Here is a 26,865-nt window from a genome sequence, read left to right as displayed (position 1 = left end):
CCCAAACATACTGGCTAATAGAATACATTTTTTCCCTCAGATCATTAAGACTCTCTAGAATTAATATTCTATCAAATACTTTGAGAAATTCTCTATTATAGCCCAAAAGATAAAGGTATAAAACTGACTGAATTATAACATCCCTGAATATTTAAGTATATCATTGAATGTACCTTCAATTTCACCGAACTTTCTGTAAACTACATGGTCTCCCAACTGAATTGTTTAAAATTATATTCACGGCAGCAAGAGAAGATAAACTGGAAAACTAAATATTTAATCTCTAAGTCATAAAAATGAATCTACACAATGTTTCTGAAATACAGGGACCATTACTTAAGTAACTAATATAAAGGGGTGCATGGCTGGCTCGGCTGGCAGAGCATGCAGCTCTTGACCTCAGGGTTGTTAAGTTCGAGGCCCACGTTGGGTGTAGAGATTACTTAAAAAAAATCTTTAGGGCAGGTGGGTGACTCAGTCAGTTAAGCGTCTCCCTTCGACTCGGGTCATGATCCCAGGGTCCTCGGATCAAGTCCCACGTCGGGCTCCCCGCTCTGCAGGGAATCTGCTTCTCCCTCTGCCCCTCCCCCACTCGTTCTCTCAATCTAAGATAAATAAAATCTTTAAAAAAAATCTTAAAAAAACTAATATAAAATAAAAATACTTCCACAAGTACATTTCAACACACACAGACACACACACACAGTGTTATGCCAATCTCTTTCCCAGTATCAAAATCCTTTTTTCCTTCCTTTCTGTCAAATAAGACATGAGTTTACAGAATCAAAGTCAAAATTCTATTCCTCAAAAAGCACAGATCACTGAAGTGAGTAATTGTTTAACTGCCTGAGAACAAATGTAACTATCTGAGCAAAACGTTAATAAGCTGCAGTGGGATTAGGTTTTTAAATAAAAGAACAAGAGTAACATAAAAATTTCCCAAATGCTTTATTTCCAGTATAAGAAAGTATCACTCTAACTTGTAAAACATTTTAGACAGTGCTATGAAAATGATGCTGTTGCTCAACATTAATGATGTATATACCATGTAACAAACATATCAAAGAGATCTCAATTCTACCCTCACTCACCTTGCCTTTGGTTCAACAAAAGATCGTGCTGGACCTATCACCCCACTTATAGGTTGTTAGCATAATTTATTTATCAATTCAAAATCTAGCAAATCCTGTGCATATTTTAAGAGAAACCATAAAGAGGTTAAAAAGAAAGTCTTTCTAGACCCAATGTCACTATTAAGACTCAAGATCCACTCACGTAATAAGTAAAATACTTAAAACGGAAGGTCGATAGTGAGGATTGTTGTTTTTTCTTTTTAATTACGAGGTATAAAAAGTGATGGGGGGAAGATGAATATATCTTAATAAAGCCTTGCTAACTGAAGAGTATTATGCAAACAAGAAGGTGGTATTTTTGGAAGTTTTTAAGTACTCTGAGAAAAATGATCAGTTCTCCAAAATAGCAATTTTGAAGTATACAGACCTATGAATATAAAAACCTATTCTAATTATTAAGAAAATAAACAAAAGGCCCTATAAATTTTCCCTATTGTTCATGCTTTTAAATAATGCTGGAAAGGTGCCAAAAAGGGAAAGCTAGATGATGCTGATATATTCACTAAAGAATATGTATAAATACTTACTATTATATGTACAAGAACAAGGAAACCTTGACCTATTTAAGAACAATTGATATCTAAATGACAGATCAGCATTTTAAAACAGAAAGGCTTTATTTGTGTACGTACGGATAGGGTCTGTACTGGTTTGTACTTTCTATAAGCAGTGTACATTAGTTATTTTGGAAAGTATTTTTGTAGGTACATAAAGATTTATGTAGGTATATAGGTTTTATATCAAATTCTAATGCTTGGTCCATTTTCTCAAAGGGCCTTCTATAATGTATTGAAAAGCCAGAAATCTTCAAATCTACATTATCTGTCATAGTACAGAGATTTTTATATTCTTTATATATTTATAAATTATATTTATATATTTAAATAATTCCTCTAGCACCAATTCTTGAGTCTAAAAGCTTAATTTTGCCAATGAAACATCTATATTTTCCTGTTAGGGATGTTACAGGTTTAAGAAAAGTTTGAGTTCGTTTTCAAACGTTTAATGCAAAAATTCATAAAGAGTATTCTATGGACCCAAAAATGCTCTCATCTTTTGGTACTGAAGGCTCATCAAAGATCACAGGTAACGCAAACCATGTGTCATTCCATTTCTTGGGATATTTACGAGATAATTTGCACAGAATATAACATGTGATATAAATATAGCCCAAGATTCGAGGTCTAAATAGATTTTTATTCCAAATTCACTGGTTTATGACGTGGCTTAGCATGATTTCTAGAGATATTTTTAACAGCAAAGCCCATAAAAGAAGGATAAATAATGCATTTTCCTTACACTCCCTATTTATTCTATTCTCTTACTTCTAAACTACCGGAGAAATTCAGGTATAGTTCAATTATTAAACTCAGAATCATTCATATTCATACTATTACCCTGTGCGGTAAATGTTAATAATCCATGAGGCTATTTTCCCCATATATATTTTAAAGTACTAGAACAAATCAAATATTTCCCACCCACAATATAAAATCCAGACAAAACTCTTCACGTGAAACATCAAGCGGAAATTATGCCTTACCTCATACTCAATTTCAGGTAAGTTACTCTCATCTGCCTTCTCTAGCTTCTCAGCAGCCCACTTGCTTGCGGCCTCAGCAAGTTCCTTTTCAGTTAGCCTACTGGGTTTGTCTAACACCTAATGAAAACAGAAGGACAGTTCTATTACAATTCCCCAAAGCATTTAAACTTGCAATACATGAAGAAGTATATCCCAGGGACCCTTGGGTGGCTCAACTGGTTAAGTGTCTGCCTTCGGTTAAGCGTCTGCCTTCCACTCAGATCATGATCCTAGGGTCCTGGGGTCGAGTTCCGCATAGGGCTTCCTGATCCGCAGGGAGCCTGCTTCTCCCTCTCCCTGGGCTTGCCACTCCCCCCTGCTTGTGCTGTCAAATACATACATAAAATCTTTAACAATAAAAAAAAAAAAAGAAATATATCCTCACTTACCTTAAAATCATGTAAGCCTTCAAATTTATATGGATAACAAGTACATTCTTTATTTGCTTTTTCAAAAATATTCAACATAGAATTTAAGTGTCAATTCCTTTTGGCCATACAGATTAGATCTGACTCCTAATTTCATTTATATAAAACTTCAAAAATTCATCTTAAGGAAAAGACACCGACAATTAACTAACATATCAACAGTATTTAAAATATACAGGACATCATACTGATTCCAATGCTGTATCTTGAATTATATTCAATGAAATAAATAATACCAAAATATCATCACGGTAAATTTCTAACTAATGTAACAGAAAAGTCAGATATGCTGTTTTTCATAATTTGTAATAATTTATATAAATCCTACTTTCTACACAATATTTATACACTTAAATTTCATTTTTTGATATTTCTGCTTCCCTTCTTCAACCATAGCCAATACTAAACAATGTATGGAATTTCAAGTTACAGACAGACCTGGGTTTGAATGCAAGGTTCATCACTTGCTGGGCAGATGATTTTATATGCATAATTTATGACACTGTGAAGCCTTGGTTTCCTCATTTACAAAACAGGTGTGAATAATATTCACTGTTTTATAAAGTAGTTGTGAAAATCAGAAGTAGTAGACCTGAAAGTATCTAGCACAGCGCTTGCTTGGTACTTCAGTTTTCCTTTTCCATATTCATGGATATAAATCAGTTATAGTAAAACATTTGAAGATAAACCAGTTCATGAGGTCAATATAAAAATGAAGAAAATAAAATTTTTTTCTGGATCACATGACTCCCACAATACTGTTTACAGACCTACATTACAGAATAAGATGTAAAAGTTCTAAGCCAAGGGGCACCTGGGTGGCTCAGTTAAGCGTCTGACTCTTGATTTTGGTTGAGGTCATGCTCTGAGTGGGGAGATCGAACCCCCATGAAGCATGGACATGGAGCCTGCTTAAGATTCTCTCTCTCCCTTTGCTCCTCCCCCTCTCTAAAAAAAAAAAACAAAAACACAACACTAAGCCAAAAATTAGAAAAATTGGTTCCTTGGGCCCATATAGTAGCTCTGATTTCATTCTATTTTATTAGCATACATTTTCATCAACTAGGTCTTTCACCTCTAATTTGGTCTCCACATCTTCTCTAAAGTCACATCATTAACTCTAAACATACTTCCGATGGATGACAGTGGCATTAAAAATCTCCACATTAGGGGCACGTAGGCAGCACAGTCAGCTGAGCGTCTGACTCTTGGTTTCAGCTGGGGTGGTGATCTCAGGGTTGTGAGGTCAAGATCCCTATCAGGCTAAGTGCTCAGCAGAGTCTGCTTGAGAGTCTCTCTTCCTCTCCCTCTGCCCCTCCTGCTCGTTCTCTCACTCTCTCTCTCTCAAATAAAAACAAATAAATCTTTAAAAGTCTCCACATTAGAGTATACTACCATTTATAAAGTGCTTCTATATGCACACCTAAAAAAGTATTTTAATTAAATGGAATTCCATGAAGGTGGTTAGGGCAGACTTTATTACCCTAACTTATGAACCAAGAAACTCAATGTCCAAAAGCTAGTGATTTGCCCAGTCACTAGTAAATGCTAAGCCGGAACTTACAACAAAGGCCCCTGACCTCTTCCACAGGTTATTCAATTCACCAAACTACTGGCTGGACATCCATAATATTTACTGGAAGATAGTAACAGTGTATGTACATAGAGTGATTCCACAGCCACCAAAGAAGCCTAAATATGTCACTCCAAAGCCCTATCCACACATTATGTTAAAAAGGTAGAAGTAATACCTCTATTATTACTTAGTAATAAGATTAAAAAGTTACCAACACCCCCCGAAAAAACCAGGGGTGCCTAGATGGCTCAGTCCATTAAGCATCTGCCTTCGGCTCAAGTCATGATCACTGGGTCCTGGAATCAAGCCTCACATTGGACACCATGCTCAGCTGGGAGACTGCTTCTCCCTTTCCCTCTGTCCCTCCTCCCTGCTCACGTGCGCTCTCTCTCAAATCAATCAATCATAAATAAAATCTTTTTTAAAGAAAGTTAAAAAAGACAAAGTAAATTAGAATAAACAACAATATACATATAAATATATCAAAGAAAAAATTTATGCCCCATTTTTGGTATCTGTTTTGAAGAGAAAGTTATAGAGTAAAAATAAAACAAACACTGTTCTCTCCAGTAAAGATGGGAGCAAAATCTTCTACATCTGAATCCTTCCATCTTTCATTAAGTCTGTACACCTGAAAAACTATCATTTGAAATTAACTTCTAACAGTAAGAAATAAATTCAGAAAAATTATTTCTACATGAGGACAGCCAGAATGTCTTAAAAGAAAAAGCCCTCCACCAAATCAGGAAATCTAAGTAAAAGTGTCCCAGAGCTACCATGTAACCCTGGGCAAGGAACAGAGGAGGCTGTACTTTCCCAACACTTAAAATCATCATACATCTAAAACTCTGAAAGTCTGATTCCATTTTAAGACAAAAATGCAAACATATACTTCAACTGTCATAAATAGCTAAAATCCACTATGGTTACTTCCCACTAATACATTTTAACATGTACCACAAAGTCCTACGTTGTAACTTACATTTACATTACAGTTCAGAAGAAATGAGTATTTCATACATCCTAATTTAAATATTCATAATGAGTTGGATGGGCAACTATTTCTTTTCTTTCATTTCTGCCTGACAATAAAAACAAGCCAGTCTTTCAGGCGGATAAAGCACCCTTGACATGGTAAGGCAGAACCAAAGTTCTAATCAAGATTTCTTATTCAAAACCAACATTCTAGAACCCTCAGACTTTGGGGGAAAGCTCTAAAGATACAAGTTGTCACAAAAACATTTTTTTTTTTCCTTTGAGGCAGTGAAGCAGCTGCTCCCTGAATACCAGCACAGACTGCCAGGTGACATCTACTCTTGCCCAATATACCAAAGACAGAAAAACAAAAAAGTGAAGAAGAGAATACAAGTAACAGCAGTTATCCATTTGGGGTCTTCTGTGGTTCCATACAAATTTTAGAATTATTTGTTCTAGTTCTGTGAAAAATATCATTGGTTTTTTGATAACAATTGCCCTGAATCTATCGATTGCTCTGGGTACTACAGACATTTTAATAGTATTAATTGTTCCAATCCATGAACATGGATTACCTTTCCATTTATTTGTATCTTCTTCAACTTCTTTCATCAAAGTTTTATAATTTTCAGTGTAAAGATGTTTCACTTCCTTGGTAAAATTTATTCCTAAATATTTTCTTTTTGATGCTGTTGTAAATGGAACTGTTTTCTTAACTTCACTTTTTTTTTTATTAAAGATTTTATTTATTTGACAGAGAGAGAGACAGCCAGCGAGAGAGGGAACACAAGCAAGTGGAGTGGGAGAGGAAGAAGCAGGCTCCCAGCGGAGGAGCCTGTTGTGGGGCTCGATCCCAGAACACCGGGATCACGCCCTGAGCCAAAGGCAGACGCTTAACGACTGAGCCTCCCAGGCGCCACTTAACTTCACTTTTTTGATAGTTTATAACTGTTGTATAGAAACATGACTGAGTTTTGCATATTGATTTTGCATACCACAACTTTACTGAATTTATGTATTAGTTCTAACAGCTTTCTGGTAGACACTTTAGGGTTTTCAATATATAATATAATGTCACCAACAGCAACAACAAAAAAAAGGCAGTCTTACTTCTCCCTTCCCAATCTGGATGCTTTTTATTTCTTTTCCTTGCCTAATTGTTCTGGTGAGGTCTTCTGGTTCTATGTTGGTTAAAAGTGACAAGAGTAGACCAGTTGTCTTGTTCCTGATCTTAGAGGGAAAGCTATCAGCTTTTCACTACTAACTATGATGTTAGCTATGGGCTTGTCATATCAGGCCTTTATTATGTTGAGGTATATTCCCTATATACCCAGTGTGTTCAGAGTTTTTATCATGAATGGATGTGGAATTTTGTCAAAAGGGTTTTCTGGCATCTACTAAGATGATCATATATTTTTAACCTTCATTTTGTTAATACAATATATCACATTGATTGATTTGTGGGTACTGAACCATCCTCCTTGCTTTGCTGGAATAAATCCCATGTGATCAGGGTGTACGATCCTTTTAATGTGCTGTGGAATTTCGTTTAGTAATATTTTACTGAAGATCTCCACATCTATCTTCATCAGAGATACTGGCCTATAATCTTCTTTCCTTGTAGTGTTCTTGACTGGATTTAGTATCAAGGTAATGCTGACCTCAAAATGAGCCTGGAAATATTCCCTCCTCTTCTGTTTTTTGGAAGAGTTTCAGAAGAATTAGTACTCTTCAAATATTTGGAGGAATTTACCAGTGAAATAATTTGATAAAATTATTTAATTTCTGAACATTTTCTATAAAATGGAGATACATACCTACTTATACCATAGGATTTCTGTATGAGTAAGAGAAAAAAATACTTAATATAGTAATTAGGATCAGGTACTTATACTATCAATGTTAGGTCGCTGACTAAACACACCCCTCCCAAAATAAAAGCACAGTTATCAAATATGCCCCATGTGAATATTTATTCCCACCTTGTATGGTCAAAATGAGCAATGATGGCAGTTAAGTACTAATTTTAGCATAACCTGCAGAAAAAAATAATATGAAAAAACTGCTCATTTTTCTGGTAGCTACTTTCAAGTTGTAGTTACTTAAGATTCAAGTTTTGGGTTTTTTTTTTTTTATTATTATTATTTCATTTTATTTTCCCATGTATCTACAGTGGACCCTTGCAACAACACAGGTTTAAACCGTGTGGGTACACTTATATGTGGATTTTTACAGTTCAGTACTATAAATGTATTTCTCTTACGACTTTTTTATTAAGATTTTATTTATTTATTTGAGAGAGAGAGAAAAAAAGAGAGAGAGAGCACAAGCAGGGGAAGTGGGAGAGGGAGAGGGAGGATATGGGGCTCAATCCCAGGACTCTGGGATCATGACCTGAGCTGAAGGCAGATGCTTAACCAACTGAACCACCCAGGTGCCCCTCTCCTATGATTTTTGTAACATTTTGTTTTCTAGCTTACTTTACTATAAGAATACAGTGTATAATATATATAGCATACAAAATACATGTTAATTGATTATCAGTCAGGATTCCAGTTGACAGTAAGCTGGTAAGTAGTTAAGTTAGGGAGAGTCAAAATTTATATATGAATTTTTGACTGCATGGGAGGTCAGTACTACCAACCCCTATGTTGTTCAAGGGTCAACCATACTTTTCTTTTTTTTTTTTTTTACTATTTTTATTTTTTGTTATTTTATTATTTAAATTAACATATAATGTACTATCAGTTTCAGATGTAGAGTTCACTGATTCATCAGTCTTATATAATACCCAGTGCTCATTATATCATGAGCCCTCCTTGATGTCCATCACCTAGTTACTCCATCCTCCCACCCTCTCCCCTATAGAAACCCTCAGTTTGTTTCCTATGATTAAGAATCTCTTATGGTTTGCCTCCCTCTCTGATTTCATATTATTTTTTTCTTTCTTCCCCTATGATCCTCTGCCTTGTTTCTTAATTCCACATATCAGTGACATCATATAATTGTCTTTCTCTGATTGACTTATTTCGCTTAGCATAATACCCTCTAGTTCCATCCATGTCACTGCAAATGGCAAGATTTCGTTTTTTTGATGGCTGAGTAGTATTTCATTGTACACACACACACACACACACACACACATTTATATACATACATACATATACACACATACACACACACACCCCACATCTTTATCCAGTAGTCTGTCTATGGACATCTAGGCTCTTTCCATAGATTTGGCTATTGTGGACATTGCTGCTGTCAACATTGGGGTGCAGGTGCCCCTTTGGATCAATACATTTGTATCTTGGGGGTAAATACCCAGTAGTGCAATTGCTGGGTCATACGGTAGCTCTATTTTCAACTTTTTGAGGAACCTCCATACTGTTTTCCAGAGTGGCTGCACCAGCTTACATTCCCACCAACAGTGTAGGAGGGCTCCACTTTCTCCACATCCTCGCCAACATCTGCTGTTTTCAGACTTGTTAATTTTAGCTATTCTGACTGGTGTGAGGTGGTATCTCATTGTGCTTTTGATTTGTATTTCCCTGATGCCGAGTGATGTTGAGCACTTTTTCATGTGTCTCTTGGCCATTTGGATGACTTCTTTGGAGAAATGTCTGTTCATGTCTTCTGCCCATTTCTTGACTGGCTTATTTGTTCCTTGGGTGTTGAGTTTGATAAGTTCTTTATAGATTTTGGATACTAGCCCTTTATCTGATATGTCATTTACAAATATCTTCTCCCATTTTGTCAGTTGTCTTTTGGTTTTGTTAACTGTTTCCTTTGCTATACAAAAGCTTTTTATCTTGATGAAGTCCCAATGGTTCATTTTTGCCTTTGCTTCCCTGCCTTTGGCGATGTGTCTAGGAAGAAGTTGCTGCCTGTGTTCTCCTCTACAATTCTGATGGATTTCTATCTCACATTTAGGTCTTTCATCCATTTTGAGTCTATTTTTGCGTATGGTGTAAGGAAATGGTCCAGGTTCATTCTTCTGCATGGGGCTGTCCAATTTTCCCAACACCATTTGTTGAAAAGAATGTCTTTTTTCCATTGGATATTCTTTCCGTTTTGTTGAAGATTAGTTGACCACAGAGTTGAGAGTCCATTTCTGAGTTCTCTATTCTGTTCCATTGATCTATGTGTCTGTTTTTGTGCCAGTACCATACTGTCTTGATGATTATAGCCTTCTAATAGAGCTTGAAGTCCAGAATTGTGATGCCACCAGCTTTGGTTTTCTTTTTCAACATTCCTCTGGCTATTCAGGATCTTTTCTGGTTCCATACAAATTTTAGGATTATTTGCTCCATTTCTGTAAAAAAAGTTGATGGTATTTTGATAGGCATTACACTGAATGTGTAGATTGCTCCAGGTAGCATAGACATTTTCATAATATTTGTTCTTCCAATCCATGAACATGGACAGTTTTTCCATTTCTTTTGTGTCTTCCTCAATTTCTTTGATGAGTGTTCTATAGTTGCCTGAGTACAGATCCTTTACCTCTTTGGTTAGGCTTATTCCCAGGTATCTTACGGTTTTGGGCACAATTATAAATAGGATCGACTCCTTAATTTCTCTTTCCTCTGTCTCATTCTTAGTGTATAGAAATGCAACTGATTTCTGTGCATTGATTTTATATCTTGATACTTTGCTGAATTCCTATATGAGTTCTAGCGATTTTTTGGTGGAGGCTTTTGGGTTTTCCAGAGTATCACGTCATCTGCAAAGAGTGAGAGTTTGACTTCTTTGCTGATGCAGATGCCTTTTATTTTTGTTTGTATCTGACTGCTGAGGCTAGGACTTCTAGTACTATGCTGCGCAGCAGTGGTGATAGTGGACATCCCTGCTGTGTTCCTGACCTTAAGGGAAAAGCTCTCAGCTTTTCCCCACTGAGAATGACATTTGCTGTGGGCTTTTCATAGACGGATTTTATGACATTGAGTTATGCTCCCTCTATCCCTACACTGTGAAGAGTTTTAATCAAGAAAGGATGCTGTAGTTTGTCAAATGGTTCTTCTGCATCTATTGAGAGGATCATATGGTTCTTATCCTTTATTTATGTAGTGTATCACACTGATTGATTTGCAAATGTTGAACTACCCTTGCAGCCCAGAAAAAAATCCCACTTCGTTGTGGTGAATAATCCTTTTAATATATTGCTGGATCCTACTGGCTAGTATCTTGGTGAGAACTTTTGCATCGATGTTCATCGAGATATTGGTCTGTAATTCTCTTTTTTGGTGGGGTCTTTGTCTGGTTTTGGGATCAAGGTAATGCTGCCCTCACAGAAGGAGTTTGGAAGTTTCCCTTCCATTTCTGTTTTTTGAAACAGCTTCAGAAGAATAGGTATTAATTCATTTTTAAATGTTTGGTAGAATTCCCCGGGAAGCCATTTGGCCCTGGACTCTTGTTTGTTGGGAGATTTCTATTTAAGGTTAGGTTGTATATTTGAGCCCTATGTTGTTTCTTGAGACAGGCTTGTGTTGCTATATAATTCTCCCTTAGCCTTTGCTGAATCCCAAAGGTTTTGAACAGTCGTGTTTTCATTTTCATTTGTTTCCATGAATTTAATTCCTTAATTTCCTGGTTGACCCATTCATTCTTTAGTAGGATGCTCTTTAGCCTCCATGTATTTGAGTTCTTTCCAAATTTCCTCTTGTGATTGAGTTCGAGTTTCAAAGCATTGCGGTCTGAAAATATGCAGGGAATGATCCCAACCTTTTGGTACCAGTTAAGACCTGATTTGTGACCCAGTATGTGATCTATTCTGGAGAATGTTCCATGTGCAATCGAGAAGAATGTATATCCTGCTGCTTTATGATGGAATGCTCTGAATATATATGTGAAGTCCATCTGGTCCAGTGTGTCACTCAAAGCCTTTGTTTCCTTGTTAATCTTCTGCTTAGATGATCTGTCCACTGGTGTGAATGGGGTGTTGAAGGATCCTGGAGTCTGGGATTGAGCCCCACATCGGGCTCCCTGCTCTGCTGGGAGCCTGCTTCTTCCTCTCCCACTCCCCCTGCTTGTGTTCCCTCTCTCGCTATCTCTCTCTGTCAAATAAATAAAAAAAATCTTTAAAAAAAAAAAAAAAAAAGACTGGGGGTGCCTGAGTGTGGCAGAGCTCCCAGGCATAGGAGTGAGGAAGCTGGCTACAATCAGCGAGCCCAGGTGTGGGCTCTCAGCTTGGAGTTGCCATAAATCGTGAACTGCAGCACAGTAAGGTGACGGCTGTCCAAGCAGGGGCCCAGCAAGCAGTAGAACCGGGGAGAACTCCCTTTCTCCCCCGGGAGGAGCGGCATGGGTGTGCACTGCAGGAGTCTGCAAGGTTTGGAGACTGGAAACGGGGTCAAGCGCCTGAGATAGAAATGCTAGGTCACAGGCTGGGTGAGCACGGAGTGTGGATGGAGTCCAGGGAGACCGGAGTGATTGACTGCTTTTCCCTGAGGGCTCGCTGAGGATTGGGGCCGGGAGCTTTTGGCTCCAGGGCTGGAGACTGGGAGGGTGCTATTTTCATTCTCATCCTCTAAAGCTGTACGGAAAGCCTTTAGGATCAAAAGCCACACAGAGCAAATTCAGAGCCTCTTACTTAGCCTGGGCGCCTGGCAAGGTTGGTGCAGTTCCACCCGGGGCAAAGACACCTGAGAATCAGGGCAACACGCCCTAACCCCAGAAGATCAGCAAGACCATGTGACTAAGACCAAGTTTACTGATCACACAGAACTACAAAACTCCAATGCTAGGGGAAAATAGTATATAGAATTCACAGTTTTTTCCCCCATGGTTCTCTAGTCTTTCAATTTATATATTTTTTCTCTTTCCTTTTTCAACTAATTTCCTATTTTATCAACTCTTTTTAAAAAGTCTTTTTTAATTTTCATTTTTACAGTTACATTCTATCCTTTCATTGTCTTTAATTTTAGTTTTGTATGTACATAAGTTTTTCTTTCTTTACAATTTTGGGATGCAGTTTCTTCTAACAGACCAAAATCACCCAGGATCTAGTATATTGCTCTGTTCACTTGTCTGATCATATTCTCTCCTTTTTTCTTTCCTTTTTTATTTTTGTTAAAAATCTTTTTAAATTTTCATCTTTACAGTAAAATTCTATCCTTTCAATGTGCTTATTTTTATTTTTGTACATATGTATGCATATGTGTGTGTGTGTGTGTGTGTGTATGTGTGTATGTGTGTTTTTCTTTACAATTTTGGGATGTACTTACTTTACAAATTTGGGATGTACAACTTTGGGATGTACAGACCAAAATACACCTAGGATATAGTGTATTGCTCTGTTCTGTTTACCTGTCTGTTTATATTCCTTCTTCTTTTTTTCTTTTTTTGTCTTTTAATTTTCATTTGTTCAGTTACATTCTAGTCGTTCCTTGTATGTAATGTTATTTTTGTGCATAGGTAAGTTTTTCTTCTTTACAATTTTGGGATCTAGCTTTCTTTTTCTTTTTTTTTTTTTTTTTTTTAAGATTTTATTTATTTGAGAGAAAGAGAGCACAGAGGAGAGGGAGAAGCAGGCTCCCTGCTGAGCAGGGAACCCAACACAGGGCTTGATTCCAGGACCTGGGATCACAACCTGAGACAAAGGCAGCCACTCAACAGACTGAGCCACCCAGGTGCCCCAAGGGATCTAGTTTTCTTTTTTCTTTTTTTCTTTGCCAGTAAATATTTTGCATTTTTTTTTGTTTTTTTGTTTTGTTTTGTTTTATTTTGTTATGTTAGTCACCATACAGTACATCCCCGGGATCTAGTTTTCTAACAGACAAAAATACACGCAGGATCTAGTGTATTGCTCTGTTCTGTTCACCTGTCTGATTATATTCTCTCTCTCTTTTTTTTTCAGTTTTCGGTCTCTTTTGATTTGTTTGGTGTGTGTTTCTCTGGGGTTGTTGCCATTTTAGTATTTTGTTCCCTCATTCCCTCTTTTCTTCTCTGGCAAGAATGATAAGACAGAAAAACTCACCTCAAAAAAAGAGAACAAGAGGCAATATGGACTGCCAGGGACCTAATCAGTATGGATATAAGTAAGGTGCCAGAACTAGAGTTCAGAATAATGATTATAAAGATACTAGCTGGGCTTGAGTAGAGCATAGAGGACACTAGAGAATCCCTTTCTAGAGAAATAGAACTAAAATCTAATCAAGTCAAAATCAAAACGGCTATTAATGAAATGCAATAAAAAGTGGAGGCTCCAACTGTTAGGGTAAATGGGCAGAAGAGAGAATCAGTGATACAGAAGACAAAATGATGGAGAATAAAGAAGCTGAGAAAAAGAGAGATAAACAACTACTGGATCACTAGGGGAGAATTCGAGAGGTAAGTGATACCATAAAGCAAAACAGTATTAGAATAATTGGGATTCCAGAAGAAGAGGAAAGAGAGAGGGAGGGGTGGGGCAGAAGGTGTACTGGAGCAAATTATAGTAGAGAACTTCCATAATCTGGGGAAGTAAACAGGCATTCAAATCCAGGAGGCACAGAGATCCCCCACCCCGCAAATCGATAAAAATAGGTCAACACCTTGAAATATAATAGTGAAACTTGCAAATCTCAGAGACAAAGAGAAAATTCCGAAAAGCAGCTCGGGGACGGGGGGGGGGGGGGGGGGGGGGGTTCTGCCACTTGCTGGGCCCCTGCTCGGACAGCCGTCACCTTACTGTGCCACAGTTCACGATTTATGGCAACTCCAAGCTGAGAGCCCACACCTGGGCTCGCTGATTGTAGCCAGCTTCCTCACTCCGATGCCTGGGAGCTCTGCCACACTCAGGCACCCCCAGTCTTTTCTTTTTTTTTTTTTTTTTTAAAGATTTTATTTATTTATGTGACAGAGAAACAGCCAGCGAGAGAGAGAGAGAACACAGCAGGGGAGAGGGAGAGGAAGAAGCAGGCTCCCAGCGGAGGAGCCCCACGTGGGACTTGATCCCGGAACGCCGGGATCACACCCTGAGCCGAAGGCAGACGCTTAACGACTGCGCTACCCAGGTGCCCCTTTTCTTTCTTTTTTTTTTTTTTTTTAAAGATTTTATTTATTTATTTGACAGAGAGAGAAAGACAGTCAGCGAGAGAGGGAACACAAGTAGGGGGAGTGGGAGAGGAAGAAGCAGGCTCCCAGCAGAGCAGGGAGCCCGATGTGGGGCTCAATCCCCGATTCCAGGATCACGCCCTGAGCCGAAGGCAGACGCTTAACGACTGAGCCACCCAGGCGCCCCAGGCACCCCCAGTCTTATTATGACCTTGGGGATCCTGAAACCACACTGTCCCACCTAGGACTCTGTCCTGCTTCACCACCTGTATGCCTTTCAGGCAGGGTTGTCTCTTACTGGAGCAGACTTCTAAAAGTTTCGATTTTGTGCTCCACTGCTCTATCACTTTCCAGTGCCAGCTTATGGAAGCTCTCTCCCCCCAAGGTCTATCTCCCCATATACCACCTTGGACTCACTTCTCCATACCTCCTACCTTGCAGAAAGTGGCCATTACTCTATTTGTAGAGCTGCAGCTATTCTTTTCTTAGATCTCTGGTTGAGTTCACAGGTGTTCGGAATAATTTGATAGCTATCTAGCTGAATTCCTGGGACCAGACAAAACTAAGGTCTCCTACTCCTCTGCCATCTTGGACTCCTCCCCCAGTTTTGTTTTTTTTAAAGATTTATTTGAGAGAGAGAGAGAGAGCGCACAAGCATGAGTAAGGGGAGGGGCAGAGGGAGAGAATCTTCAAGCATACTCCCTGCTGAGTGCAGAGCCCTACGCTGGGCTCGATCCCACAACCCATGAGATCATGACCTGAGCCAAAACCAAGAGCCCGACACTTTACCAACTGAGCCACCCAGACCCCCAAAATTCAAGTTTTTAAATGCAGCAAATTACCCTCACTAGGTTTGACAGTAAAGAATAACAGCATCTGTACCACACAGTCCATTTTCCTTTACTTTGTGATTCCTCTTTAAATTGATTTTAACACTATAACAAACCTTTGATGAAGGAACTGCTGAAGAACTTGAGGGTGAAGTGTCTCTTGATGTTTTCAAAGACGGAACAGGTCTCTCTTTACCTATACAAGAAAATATAAAATGCAATTTTCTAGCTCATTTGTTTTCAATTAGGGTCATTTTGTAATTAAATAAATGAGGAGGGTGTCATACACTTATTTTAGTACTTAAGTCTTCATTATTAAATTAAATCCTTTAATATCTAAATCTATCTCTCTCAGAGGCAAGGTTACCATATAAAAATTTCAAATAACCTAAAACCAATGGACATCATATATGGCAATCTAGGCCACATTAATGCCAGTTAGCAAACACAGAACCACTGAGAAGACCTCAAGAACGGGAAAAGACTAAAATCATAAATGCTTCCTCCTTTAAGTCCCTAAAAGCTAATTTTTATCAATAAAAACTAACAATAAAAATTCAAAAGTAGTTATTATATAAATATCACAAAGAAAACTAGCTAATTAAATAGCTCAAAGTGAGGGGCATGTAAGAAATCTGGCAGATATTCCTGAAATATTTAGTTTAAAAAATAAAAATACAAACTAGAAAACTATAATTTAGAGCACTATCCTAATGCCTGGTATGAGTAAGTACCCAAATATTTGTTAAATGGTTAAAAATAAATCTGTGAGATAGTCACTAACCCTTATCTTTAGTCACTACAGACACTAATGTAGTGCAACATGCATACCACTGTTTTTATGGAAACTTAAGCCAGAAAATAGATCTAAACGTTACTTTAGTCAGTTCAACAGAGAAAATTGTTTTAAATATAATCATAAAAATAACTGAGAGCTGTTACTGACAGAAAAACATTTCATTAAATTGTGTCAAATATAAATCCTCTGCTCTTAATCGCTTAAAAAAAAAGTGACAAAACTAAATTACAGAGAAAAGGAGAAGGTGGCACCAAGTTTGGATTGACACAGAAGCTGGTCAAGACTAGCCAGTGGGTTATGGCCAAGAAAGCAGTCAAGGGCAAAAGCAGAGACAAAACGACCTTGAAACCGAAGCAAAGCCAGCTTCAGTCAAAAAGCCTCTTAAGCTCTTCTTGCTATGGTCAAGATTGCTAAGTAGGAGCCTAGAGGCTCAAGGCTTCTGACCACATAGGCCTTTCTGCAGACACTCCCCTCACCTCCCCAGGGACATCAGGCAATGTGAATGTATTTTTCATTGTCACAAGTGGGAGAGTGCCATTGGCACATAGTAAGTGGAGGTTAGGGATGCTGCTAAAACACCCTACAAATGCACAGGACAGCCTCCCACAACAAAGAATGATCTAACCTCAACAGTACTAAGGTTGAGAACTCCTGCTCTAAGCACGGTATTCTACCTCTGAAACGCCAACAGTCTCATAAAAAGACGTAACCCCAGAATCTTTTAACCTGTGGCATTAAGAGGCTTTCACACTAAGTAAGTTTAAAAGTTCTTGTAGACCTTAAAAATCAAAAGTAAGATACCAACCAACACTACATCCCAAAATAACTAAGAATATGGTTTATTTAGTCATTCCTACTGTATTTCTGTTACATATGGCAAATACCACATCATGTTGTGACAGTGTCAGTCAATTCCACTGTACCAAAAACTCCCAGAGGTACAAGTATCATAGCTTATTTCTGAACAACCAGGGCCTACCCCGCTCAAGTCCTTTAAGAAAAGAAAAAATACTCAAAAATTAGGTGAAAAGATAAATTATTTTTCTATCTTAAGAATACAGTGACCTCCCCATTCTATTCAGATAAGCAATTCCTTGAAAGGTGAGGAGCTCAACCAATCACCACATCGAACTATGCTAATTAAAGGCATAATAATCGGCTCAATTCTGACACATAGCAGCTAGACACAGAACAAGCAGCTGTTAATCTCTTACCCAAATCTTACAAACACATCAGCACTACAGGTATGCCAAGTATAGTACCAAGTGTGGTCTTGGGATCTTTCCTGATTTTAGCTGCATAAGGGCTAATTTAAGCAGATTTCTCAGTGTGCAGAAGCAAAGGAATACTGAAGGGTGGAGCAGGTGGTATATCATATATCCACATATATTCATACATACCTGTTGCATGAAGGGCAGGGACAGGCAAGAAGCAAAAGATAAAGAAAAACAATGCTACAGATGGCAGCAGAAAGAGCACAGAAAAGGTAAAAAGAAATCCCCTGATCCTACTGTTGTCCGGTCCTATCTGTCAATGATTTGTTTGTTCTACAAATTTCAATCTCCTTTGAGGTGGCTATTCCTGACTGGACAAGCAACTCACAGTCCTACTATCTGTATCTACTACTATTAAACTCTGGTTCCAACTAAAGACTAATTGAGCAGTTATACACTTTTCCCATTTCTATAACCTCTATCAATTCAAGTCCCCCGCCCCTTCACAATCCCAAATCAAAATCTAGCTCAAAACTCACCTCTTCCTGGATTGCCTTCATTCTGCCGTTTGTAGGAGGCACCAGCACGGATGGACTCTAGGGAAAGGTGGGCAAGGAGGAATTAACACCAGCACCTCTGTGCCCAGGAGTGACAAGAGAAGAACCCAGAAGTAGGAGTGATGAGAACAGGAACTTCTGAGCATTTGCTGGTGACCCTAAACTCTTTCCTACCCTGCCTCCAAATTGGGATGCCTGAGCAACCAACACTAAAGAGTAATAACAGAACAGGAGAAAATTTCTGTTTTTAAGATTAGAAGCTAGTTTAACAACAATGAAGTGTTAAGATTAGGCTAACCATAGATAACATGAGCAGAAAGGAATGAAAAAAGGATCATATGATAAGACATCAAAAGCTGAAGATAAGGATCAGGTCTTACTCATCACTTTAAGCACCTATTCTAATCTTCATGAAGTCGGCAAAGGATTGGTTCAAGAATCACACACACACACACACACACACACACACACGAGAGAGAGAGAGAGAGAGAGAGAGAGAGAGAGAGAGAGAGAGAAAGATGAATCACCACTAGATATCAAAAAGAATACTGGTAAAGTTTACATGGTATATCATACCCGTTCCCTAGGCTTACAGTAGCTATCTGCAAGGAGTCATTCTGACCTGCTCTCAAAGTAGCCCATTACTAAATCTTGCTACTTCTTGTTATACAAACTCTCTCGTATGTGGATTCTCTTTATAAACAAATCCACAATTACTGTCTTGCTAGAATCCCTAATTGTCCCTTATTTACAATCTTGTAAATATTTTGTTAGCTTCCTTATCTGCAAACTCTTAGTGATACAGGTGTACTTAACTTTTTAAGTAGTTTAAATATACTAATAGACATCTTTCCAATAAGATGGAAACTCCTTAACACTTCAGATTTTTTTTATTAGAGATCCCAAATTGCCAATCCTACTTTTTTCCCCCCGAGAATTGTTTTGGCATTATTAGCACCCACCCTGCATTAAAAAAAAATATTTCAAGAAGAAAATCTATTTCAAGAAATATGCAAATATTACCATCCCACTTCCAAAAGAATGTTGTTAAAGGTGCAATATCCTTCTCCCCTGGGTCACCGATCTCTCTGTTATCAGGACAATTTTTGTTCTTTCTGAGCAGCTGATCTGTTTTTATATATTACTGAACACTTCTCCTCTTTGTTTTAGCCAAATCGTTTTTGATCTCAGCAATTGTTCAGAGCCTTCACATTGGCATTTATTCTTATCTTCATGTTCATATTTCTTACAAAAAAATTCTTCACCCATTTACTTAATCCTGTTTTATTATGTGTTTATTTTGTAACTTGTCTCCCATTCTTTGTAGATCAAGAAATAAGAACACCGGTATTTTACAAGAGTGTCTGGAATGTGGGGATGGCTCATATTAAGTTGATGAGAGTGGCTTGTCCGCATCTCTTACAAACTCCAAGTTCAGGGATTCCACATCAGTAACCTGAGATCAGTCATTATAGTAGTATTCACTCCATGGCAAATGCCACAAATCATGTTCCCCTAAAGAGTCAGTTTACCAACACACCACTGGTGCCGTTTATTGATTTCAATACCAAATTTCAGAGACATTACAGGAATCACCACATTTAACTACAGATTCCAGGGCGCCTGGGTGGCTCAGTCGCTAAGTGTCTGCCTTCGGCTCAGGGCGTGATCCCGGAGTCCTGGGATCGAGCCCCACATCAGGCTCCTCGGCTGGGAGCCTGCTTCTTCCTCTCCCACTCCCCCTGCTTATGTTCCCTCTCTCGCTACCTCTCTCTCTGTCAAATAATATCTTAATTAAAGATATGTTATTTTTTTGTTATTATTAAAAAAATAATAACATAAAATCTTAAAAAGAAACAAACAAACAAACAAAAACCCCTATAGATTCCTACCCATAGAAAACAGGGCTGGGCTATTTAATAATATCCTAACAGACCAATAAAACCACCCAGCTAAACCCAGCTCAAACTGAAGATTCATAAATAAGTGCTTATATTAACCCTCTAAGTTTTAGGGGTTTTTGTTTTTTAACACAACAAGAGATAATGGAAGCAACCCTATTATGCTTAAACTCTTCATCTCAGAGTTTCCAATGATCTGTTTATATTAAAACTAAAGGTTTTTCCTCTTGTCCTCTATTATGGCATTTTAATGATTTAAAAACAAGCTTTTTGTGGGGCACATGGCTGGCTTAGTCAGTACAGCATATGACTCTTGATCTTGGGATCATGAGTTCAAGCCCCACACTGGGCATAGATTATTTTTAAAAAATAAAAAATTTTTTCTTAACATTTTGCCATTTGGTTTTCATGCTTTTGTACCTCTTTGTTTGTCCTCCTACATGTTCCTAACTATACCCTTCTCTTTCTTCTTTGTTGGTTATTGTTTCCTAAAAGTGAGTGTGTTCCTCCTAACCTTGTTTTTAACCTTGCTTGCTATTCTTACATGGCTCCAACCAACACTATGAATACAAATGTCTCTTAAATCCACTTCTTTTGTTCATACCTTTATACTTTTAACGGACAGGGTGCTAGTCCTTAGCTATTTAGCCATTACTTCAAATTCACCTCACAGGTGTTCTTACTAAGCAGACACTAACTCCCTGCTTGAGGGCAGGGCAAAAGGGCTCAACACCTTTGCTGTAACATGCTAAAGAAAATAAACTCCAAATCAGCATGAAAGAAAGAAACCAGGAAAGGAAAATTCTGAAGGCGGCAGTACTAAAACTGAAATCCAACTCAACGTACTAGTGAGTACAAGAATAAATGGGGAGGAAGAAGATGAAGAGGAACACTGGTTCCATAGATCAGGTAAAAAGTTCTTCCCAAGGAGGTGAAATCAAAGCTGGAGAAGCAGTTTTATGTTCCAACAAACATTAAGAAGTACTATAAGAATTTAACAATATTTGGTGACTCTTTGAATAGAATAGCTGATATGAGTATCAACAATATTTGATGATTCTGAATAAAATAAAATTTCAGAAATATACCTTCTTCCTGAAAATACTGTTTTCCTGAGGAAGTAATGATGAAAAGAACTAGACTAATCCAAGCCTATCAAGTGTTATTAATTACTGATAATCCACGGAAGAACAAAGGACACTACTAGGAAAAAACAGTAACATCATCATCAGAGATGAGTGAGTTAGGGACTGTGTCTTGCAAATTTTCAATTCTTGGTACAGTGCCTAACATACAGGGACAAAACAGATACTTTTGAATGAAAGGCTGATCAATAAACAAACTTCACAGCACAAGACATTCACATCTCTTTTGATAGCTGAAGCTTTGAAAGAGAAATTAAGATATGAACAAATGAAGATACGGTGGCTACACAGATGCTAAGGAAAGCATTTATTTTTCTGGATCATAGATAATGACATGCAAATTTGGGGCTCTTGGTTAGAAAGAACATGATTTCCCAGAGACCTCCTGGTCAAGAAGGTTTGAAAGAGAAGATGGAAAGGACACAAGAGAAATGCTCTTGTGGTACAGACACCAAAAAAACAACAGAAAAAAGAAACCAGATATAGGGGTACAGAAAGCTTGTGCCACCTCCTCTCCAAAACAATCATCTTTAGGAGGTTAGAGATGTAACAAGTTGAAGTAAAGGGGTATTAACTATGAATATTTGGAAGTACACTTCTAAACAGAACTCTCGTTTTAATACATCAGGGTAAAACCACATGGGCTTACTTTTAAAAATATAAATAAAACACTATACTAACTGTACATATTCTGAATGTGTGGTACTGACAGATCATACTAAGTCCCTAAACATGGGTGCTATAAATGCCAAATATATGGAAACATCATTAGTTGATTACTGTTTTAGAACCTCAATCATTCTGATGCCAGAAAAGCCATGACTGTACTCCTCGGATTCACCCAGGAAACTCATAGCCAAAGCTTGCTTGTGAGTAAACAACAGATTCTCAAATAAGAACAATATATTGTAGAATAATTCAACAGCACATTAAACTGGATCAATTACAGTCCAAGATCATGTAGGAAAATATTAAATTATAGTTCAGGATCTCTTCACATGATACAGCTCATCCCAATAATCCTCTTCCACTCACATCCTTCCACCAACTTCTACTCACCCTTCAGATATCACCTAACATATCTATTCCTATTGAATGTCTGGTTTGTCTCCCTAACCAGACCTTAGATTCAAAGAGTAAAGACTGGATCCGTCTTGGCAAACCATTTATGTGCAGTATATCTTTGACGAATAAAAGACCTTATGAGTACTGAATACAAATACAGTGACTTCCAAACCAAGAAACGCTATGATATTCGATCGCCAGGAGAATGGATTTATCCTCCCTTCCTACTGCCTAAAATATCCATGATCTGACTTCTATTACCACGGACATTCTAAACCTGCACCAAAGAAGCCTTCTTTGTAAAGGCAGAATTAAACCACTAAATTTATTGGAATTTCAGCTATAATCCAAAAACTCATGTGGACTTCCAAATATATTCACAGTCGAAAGTCTTAAGATATGTCTCTTTTCCCATTACACTGAAGTTCAAAAATGGAGACTATCCCCCAAATATACTCTTCTCAAAATGTATTTTTAATTCTTGTACATTTTCAGTTATTTTAGCAGATATGCCTTCATAAAGGACTAAACACTAATGAATAGTAATCTTTCTGTAACATTATCTTCTATATAAATAGTCTTACAAAGAATTAAATAAATATATTTAATAATGGCTGCTGATATCAAGAAAATAAAGGGATGCTGGGCCCAAAGTCGGAACTACAGAAAAACAGATAAAGACCACCAAAACAATAAACTTGCAAATCTTCTGTAGTAATGATATTTTTAAAATTCTACCAAAATGTCACACTTATTATACTAATTAATATATAAGCATCAGTGATAAATTTGACATTAATCCATAGACAAATGTTTAAAAGGAATTAACAAAGAGGTATTTCTATGTATTTAAATAATCATCCCTAGGAGCCACAATGGATACAACTCAAGACAATCTTTATGTTGCTGTTTTAATGAAGGAAATGCTTTCTAACTTAAGATTTTCAAGAAAGCACCTGACAAAGTCTTCCATGAAATCCTCAAGAGAAAAGGAAGACAAGATGGGGGATCACAACTGGTAGAAAACAATGCAGATTAATGGCTGAGGTCCACAGACAGAGGTCTCTAGAGGTTTCTATATTTGGCTGCATGCTACTCAAGATAATTATTAAGACTAATAATTATTAAATCAAAACACAAAGTGTATTTCCTTTGCCGATGAAACAAAGCTATTTTTATCTGCTGCAAGTAGACAGGATCAACATATGAGATTTTAACACCTCTATAGAAGAGAATAATAAGCCAAAGTTAACTAGATGAAATTTAGCATTCTTTGATTTCTTTTAACGTATAAACTACACACAAGCAATTGCATCTACAAAAAAGTACAAGCTGAAGGGCATTTTGTTTAATAGTAATATATATGAAAATGGCTTAGGTTTCAATTGTCTACAGTCTCAATAAGGGCCAGTGATATAATGCGGCTGATAAAATAAAAGTTCACTTCTGGCATCACAACTTAATAGGAACAGAAAGAAAATTAAGGAAGCATAGTTCTGAAAACATGTCAAATAAAAGGAATAGCTGAAGGAACTAAATATATTTAAAAACCAAGGCAGAAAAAAACAAGAAGATTACGATGGTACTCTTCAAATACATAAAAGGTGAAACATTTTTATGGCTCTAAGACAAGTAACTAGTATTACATAGATGTTACAGGAAAAGATTTTAATTGTCTTATAAAAATGAACTATACAAAGATGGAAGGACTGGACTGTGATATAGTAAATTTATCACAGGAAGTATTTTAGCAAGAGCCTCAGGGTATGGGAGACTGAACTTAGGATTTCTCGTGTCACTATAAATGCTATTATCCCAAACTAAGAGTAAGATAGGAGAACAATGGGATTCAACTAAGAGGAGAAAAAAAGGAAATAAGTATCTGAGAAAGATATTTAGTTAGATTAATAGGAATTAAAAAAACTTCAAGTAGAAATATACAAGATATACATACAACAATTTTAACTAGAACAGTATCATAATAAACAAAGGAAAAGGCAATGAGGTTAAGTAGGACTTAGCATGTAAATATGGACAAAAAGGAACAAAAAATAATATTATAGTGACTACTGTAGTGACAACTATGAGCAGGTTAGTCCAACAAAGCTACAGGCAGAAAATTCTTATAAAGCACAGAATGAAAATGACATTTTGATTTAGGAGGATAATCAGTCTAAAGCAGTACAAGGTTCACAGGATTAACTCAAAAGGCTAAGTAGAAGAAATTTAATAAAATACACATGTAGACATGTGTATGTGCATGTAAGCACAAAATGGGAAATAAGTAGTTGAGATGAAAAAAATAGTAAAAATCATTCTGTGGCTTATAATTAATCATATAAGAGATATATCAAATACACAGAAGAATTACGAAGAATTAGTCCTTCAATGATTACCATGGACAAACTACTAGCGATTATTAAATTAAAATTACACTGAAAAGTGTGAACAAAAAGCAAAATATTAAGTCAAACTTAGTAAAATGAGGGCATAAGGAGAGTAGGAAAATTATTTTTACCTGTTATTTATAGAAACATTCAAAATCTTTGACAAAATTTCAATTTACATTTAAAAATCTAAATTAACACACTATTGCTAATTAACACAGTTCAAATGACTGATAATTTAAGGACCCTGTTTCTCAGTCCTTTTTTGAAGAAAAGCACTGTGCCATCATTATCTGTGACATTTAGATTAAAAGCAAGAAGTGGTGTCACAAATGTGTAACATAGCAATTATTTTTTCCAATTATTGTTTAAAATAAGACTTCTCCATTAACTTTTTGCAAGATGACTTTATGTAACTATTCTGAAAACTATTTACATGACCGGAGTATAGAAAAACATTTTAATAGCTCAGCCCAAACAGTTAAGGAATCAACCCAAGTAACTCATAAAGAGAGTTTTCCCAGAACTGACTTTTTTTCTTGATTAAAGAACTTCACTTTCGAAATTCTAGGACTTAAAAAAAAAAAATAAGCATAAAGGCATTACCAAAGTTGTATGCTCTATTTCACTCAATTTGCACCATATTTTAGTCTCCCAGCTTTCTTTGTTATCTTTTCATCACTCCAGATAGTAAAGGTATTAGGCCTTAGAGGGGAAAGGGAAAAGTCGGCTGGAGACCCTAAGACAGGTGCAGCACCTGTGGTTCCTTTACATTCCATCGCAGGATTTTAAAGTTGTGACTACTAACTACCAGGCTGAAAGCAGACAGAAAATGCCTCCCTAAAAATCTGTTTCAGAGGAAAAATGGAAAGAATAAGATGAATTCACTATCTTAAGTAACACCTTCACTACAAGCTGTCAAGTAAGAATCTTAAGCTCCCATTTTACTCATGTTTTGTTCAAAAGACTTCATAATCAGTTTCCAAAGATACTTTCCTCCTCCTAATCAAATCATTAGATTTGGATTAAGTCATATACATCCAAAAAAAAAAAGTATCTTCTTAGAAGGTGTCTAGCTAATATTTATGTCTGTGCATATGAGTGCGCATTAGAACTCAGATGTTATGTATCCTCTTGAAAGGGGAGAGGGAGGGAAAGAAGGAAGAAAATAAAGGAGAAAATACCAAACTGCAGACCCTGAATTCCACAGTAAAGCTTTCAGTTACCTGGAACTATATGCTTATTTTAAGCAATTAGGCATATGTAAATGATTAGGTTTGTTTTAAATCTACTTCAAGTGACATTCTTACCTCCTGTATTGACCATTCATATACATGTATAACCAAAATATGGTTTTTGGAAGCCCCACTGAACCTAGCTCTGAAAACAGCAAAAAATTGATAAACGTTCGTTAAATACTGGAATCCAGCAACAGCTACAATGGAGATAATCTAATGATTTGAAGTGATCTTCCATCACTCCCAACATGCAGGAAGCAAATGTTATTAAACTAAAACTCTTGTTATTTGGAAAAACAGTTAATAGGAAGGAGGTTAAAAAGTAAAGAAAAAGAAATATCCTTGACTTTTCTGGTATCTGTATCTTGGCTTATGTAATTCCCTCTACCTCAAAGATACTTCTAGAAATCTGAAATAAAAGATGAGCCCAAATGCTGATTTCCTCCATGACATGTTCTTCTAACTACCACAGTGAGAAACTCTCTCACCTTGACCTGCTCATGCCATGTTAACTCATTTATGACACAGTCTTCTATCAAAGTTAAGAAGGCATGAGGAAATGTTTGTGAATGAGCTCAACAGCAGGTAGTGGAATCCAGAAAGCTGAAACAGATTATCCAGAAAATAAGTTGCTTCATTTATTTATTCCAACACATACTAAGCAACTCAGCCAGAATGACATACTATGATTGCACAGAATGCCATGCACGTCTAGGAGGTCCAAATTAAAAAAAAAAAAAAAAACAGCAGGAAATTGGAGGTTGGAAAAAAATGAACCTAAGGTAGGTTTTTAGCTCTAAAATCTATAAGGCTATACCTTATAGATTATATTATACCTTATATTGTACCTTATATTTAGGGGAAATCAATGATATTTTTTATGAAAAATATACTATCAAATATATAGATAGATGGATAGATAGGTATCTTCTAGTGACGAGAGGATGTACTAGCACAGGAACTAGCAGAAAATACAAGAGTGTATAACTTTCCAACATGATT

At 36.9% G+C, this 26,865-nt stretch overlaps 1 protein-coding gene across 12 annotated transcripts in view; it reads right to left on the bottom strand.

Annotated features, from left to right (window-relative positions):
- The window catches only part of PPHLN1 (periphilin 1), a 139,447-nt gene that overhangs the window by 58,999 nt on the left and 53,583 nt on the right, over nt 1-26,865 (bottom strand). For 6 of the 12 annotated variants that reach the window (XM_026502079.4, XM_044385534.3, XM_026502078.4 and 3 more), the window contains 3 exons: nt 18,110-18,166; nt 15,674-15,753; nt 2,677-2,793 (listed from right to left, as the gene is read on the bottom strand). In XM_026502079.4, the coding sequence (XP_026357864.1) occupies nt 2,677-2,793; nt 15,674-15,753; nt 18,110-18,166 (254 nt within the window). The remainder of the gene's footprint in view (nt 1-2,676; nt 2,794-15,673; nt 15,754-18,109; nt 18,167-26,865) is intronic. The other 6 variants (XM_048216787.2, XM_044385535.3, XM_048216785.2 and 3 more) reach the window with 1 other exon arrangement.

Source organism: Ursus arctos, unplaced genomic scaffold, assembly GCF_023065955.2.
Source record: "Ursus arctos isolate Adak ecotype North America unplaced genomic scaffold, UrsArc2.0 scaffold_26, whole genome shotgun sequence".
Taxonomy (NCBI): Eukaryota; Metazoa; Chordata; class Mammalia; order Carnivora; family Ursidae; genus Ursus; species Ursus arctos.
Note: the sequence above shows the minus strand (reverse complement) of the source record. Positions and strands in the feature narration are given on the sequence as shown.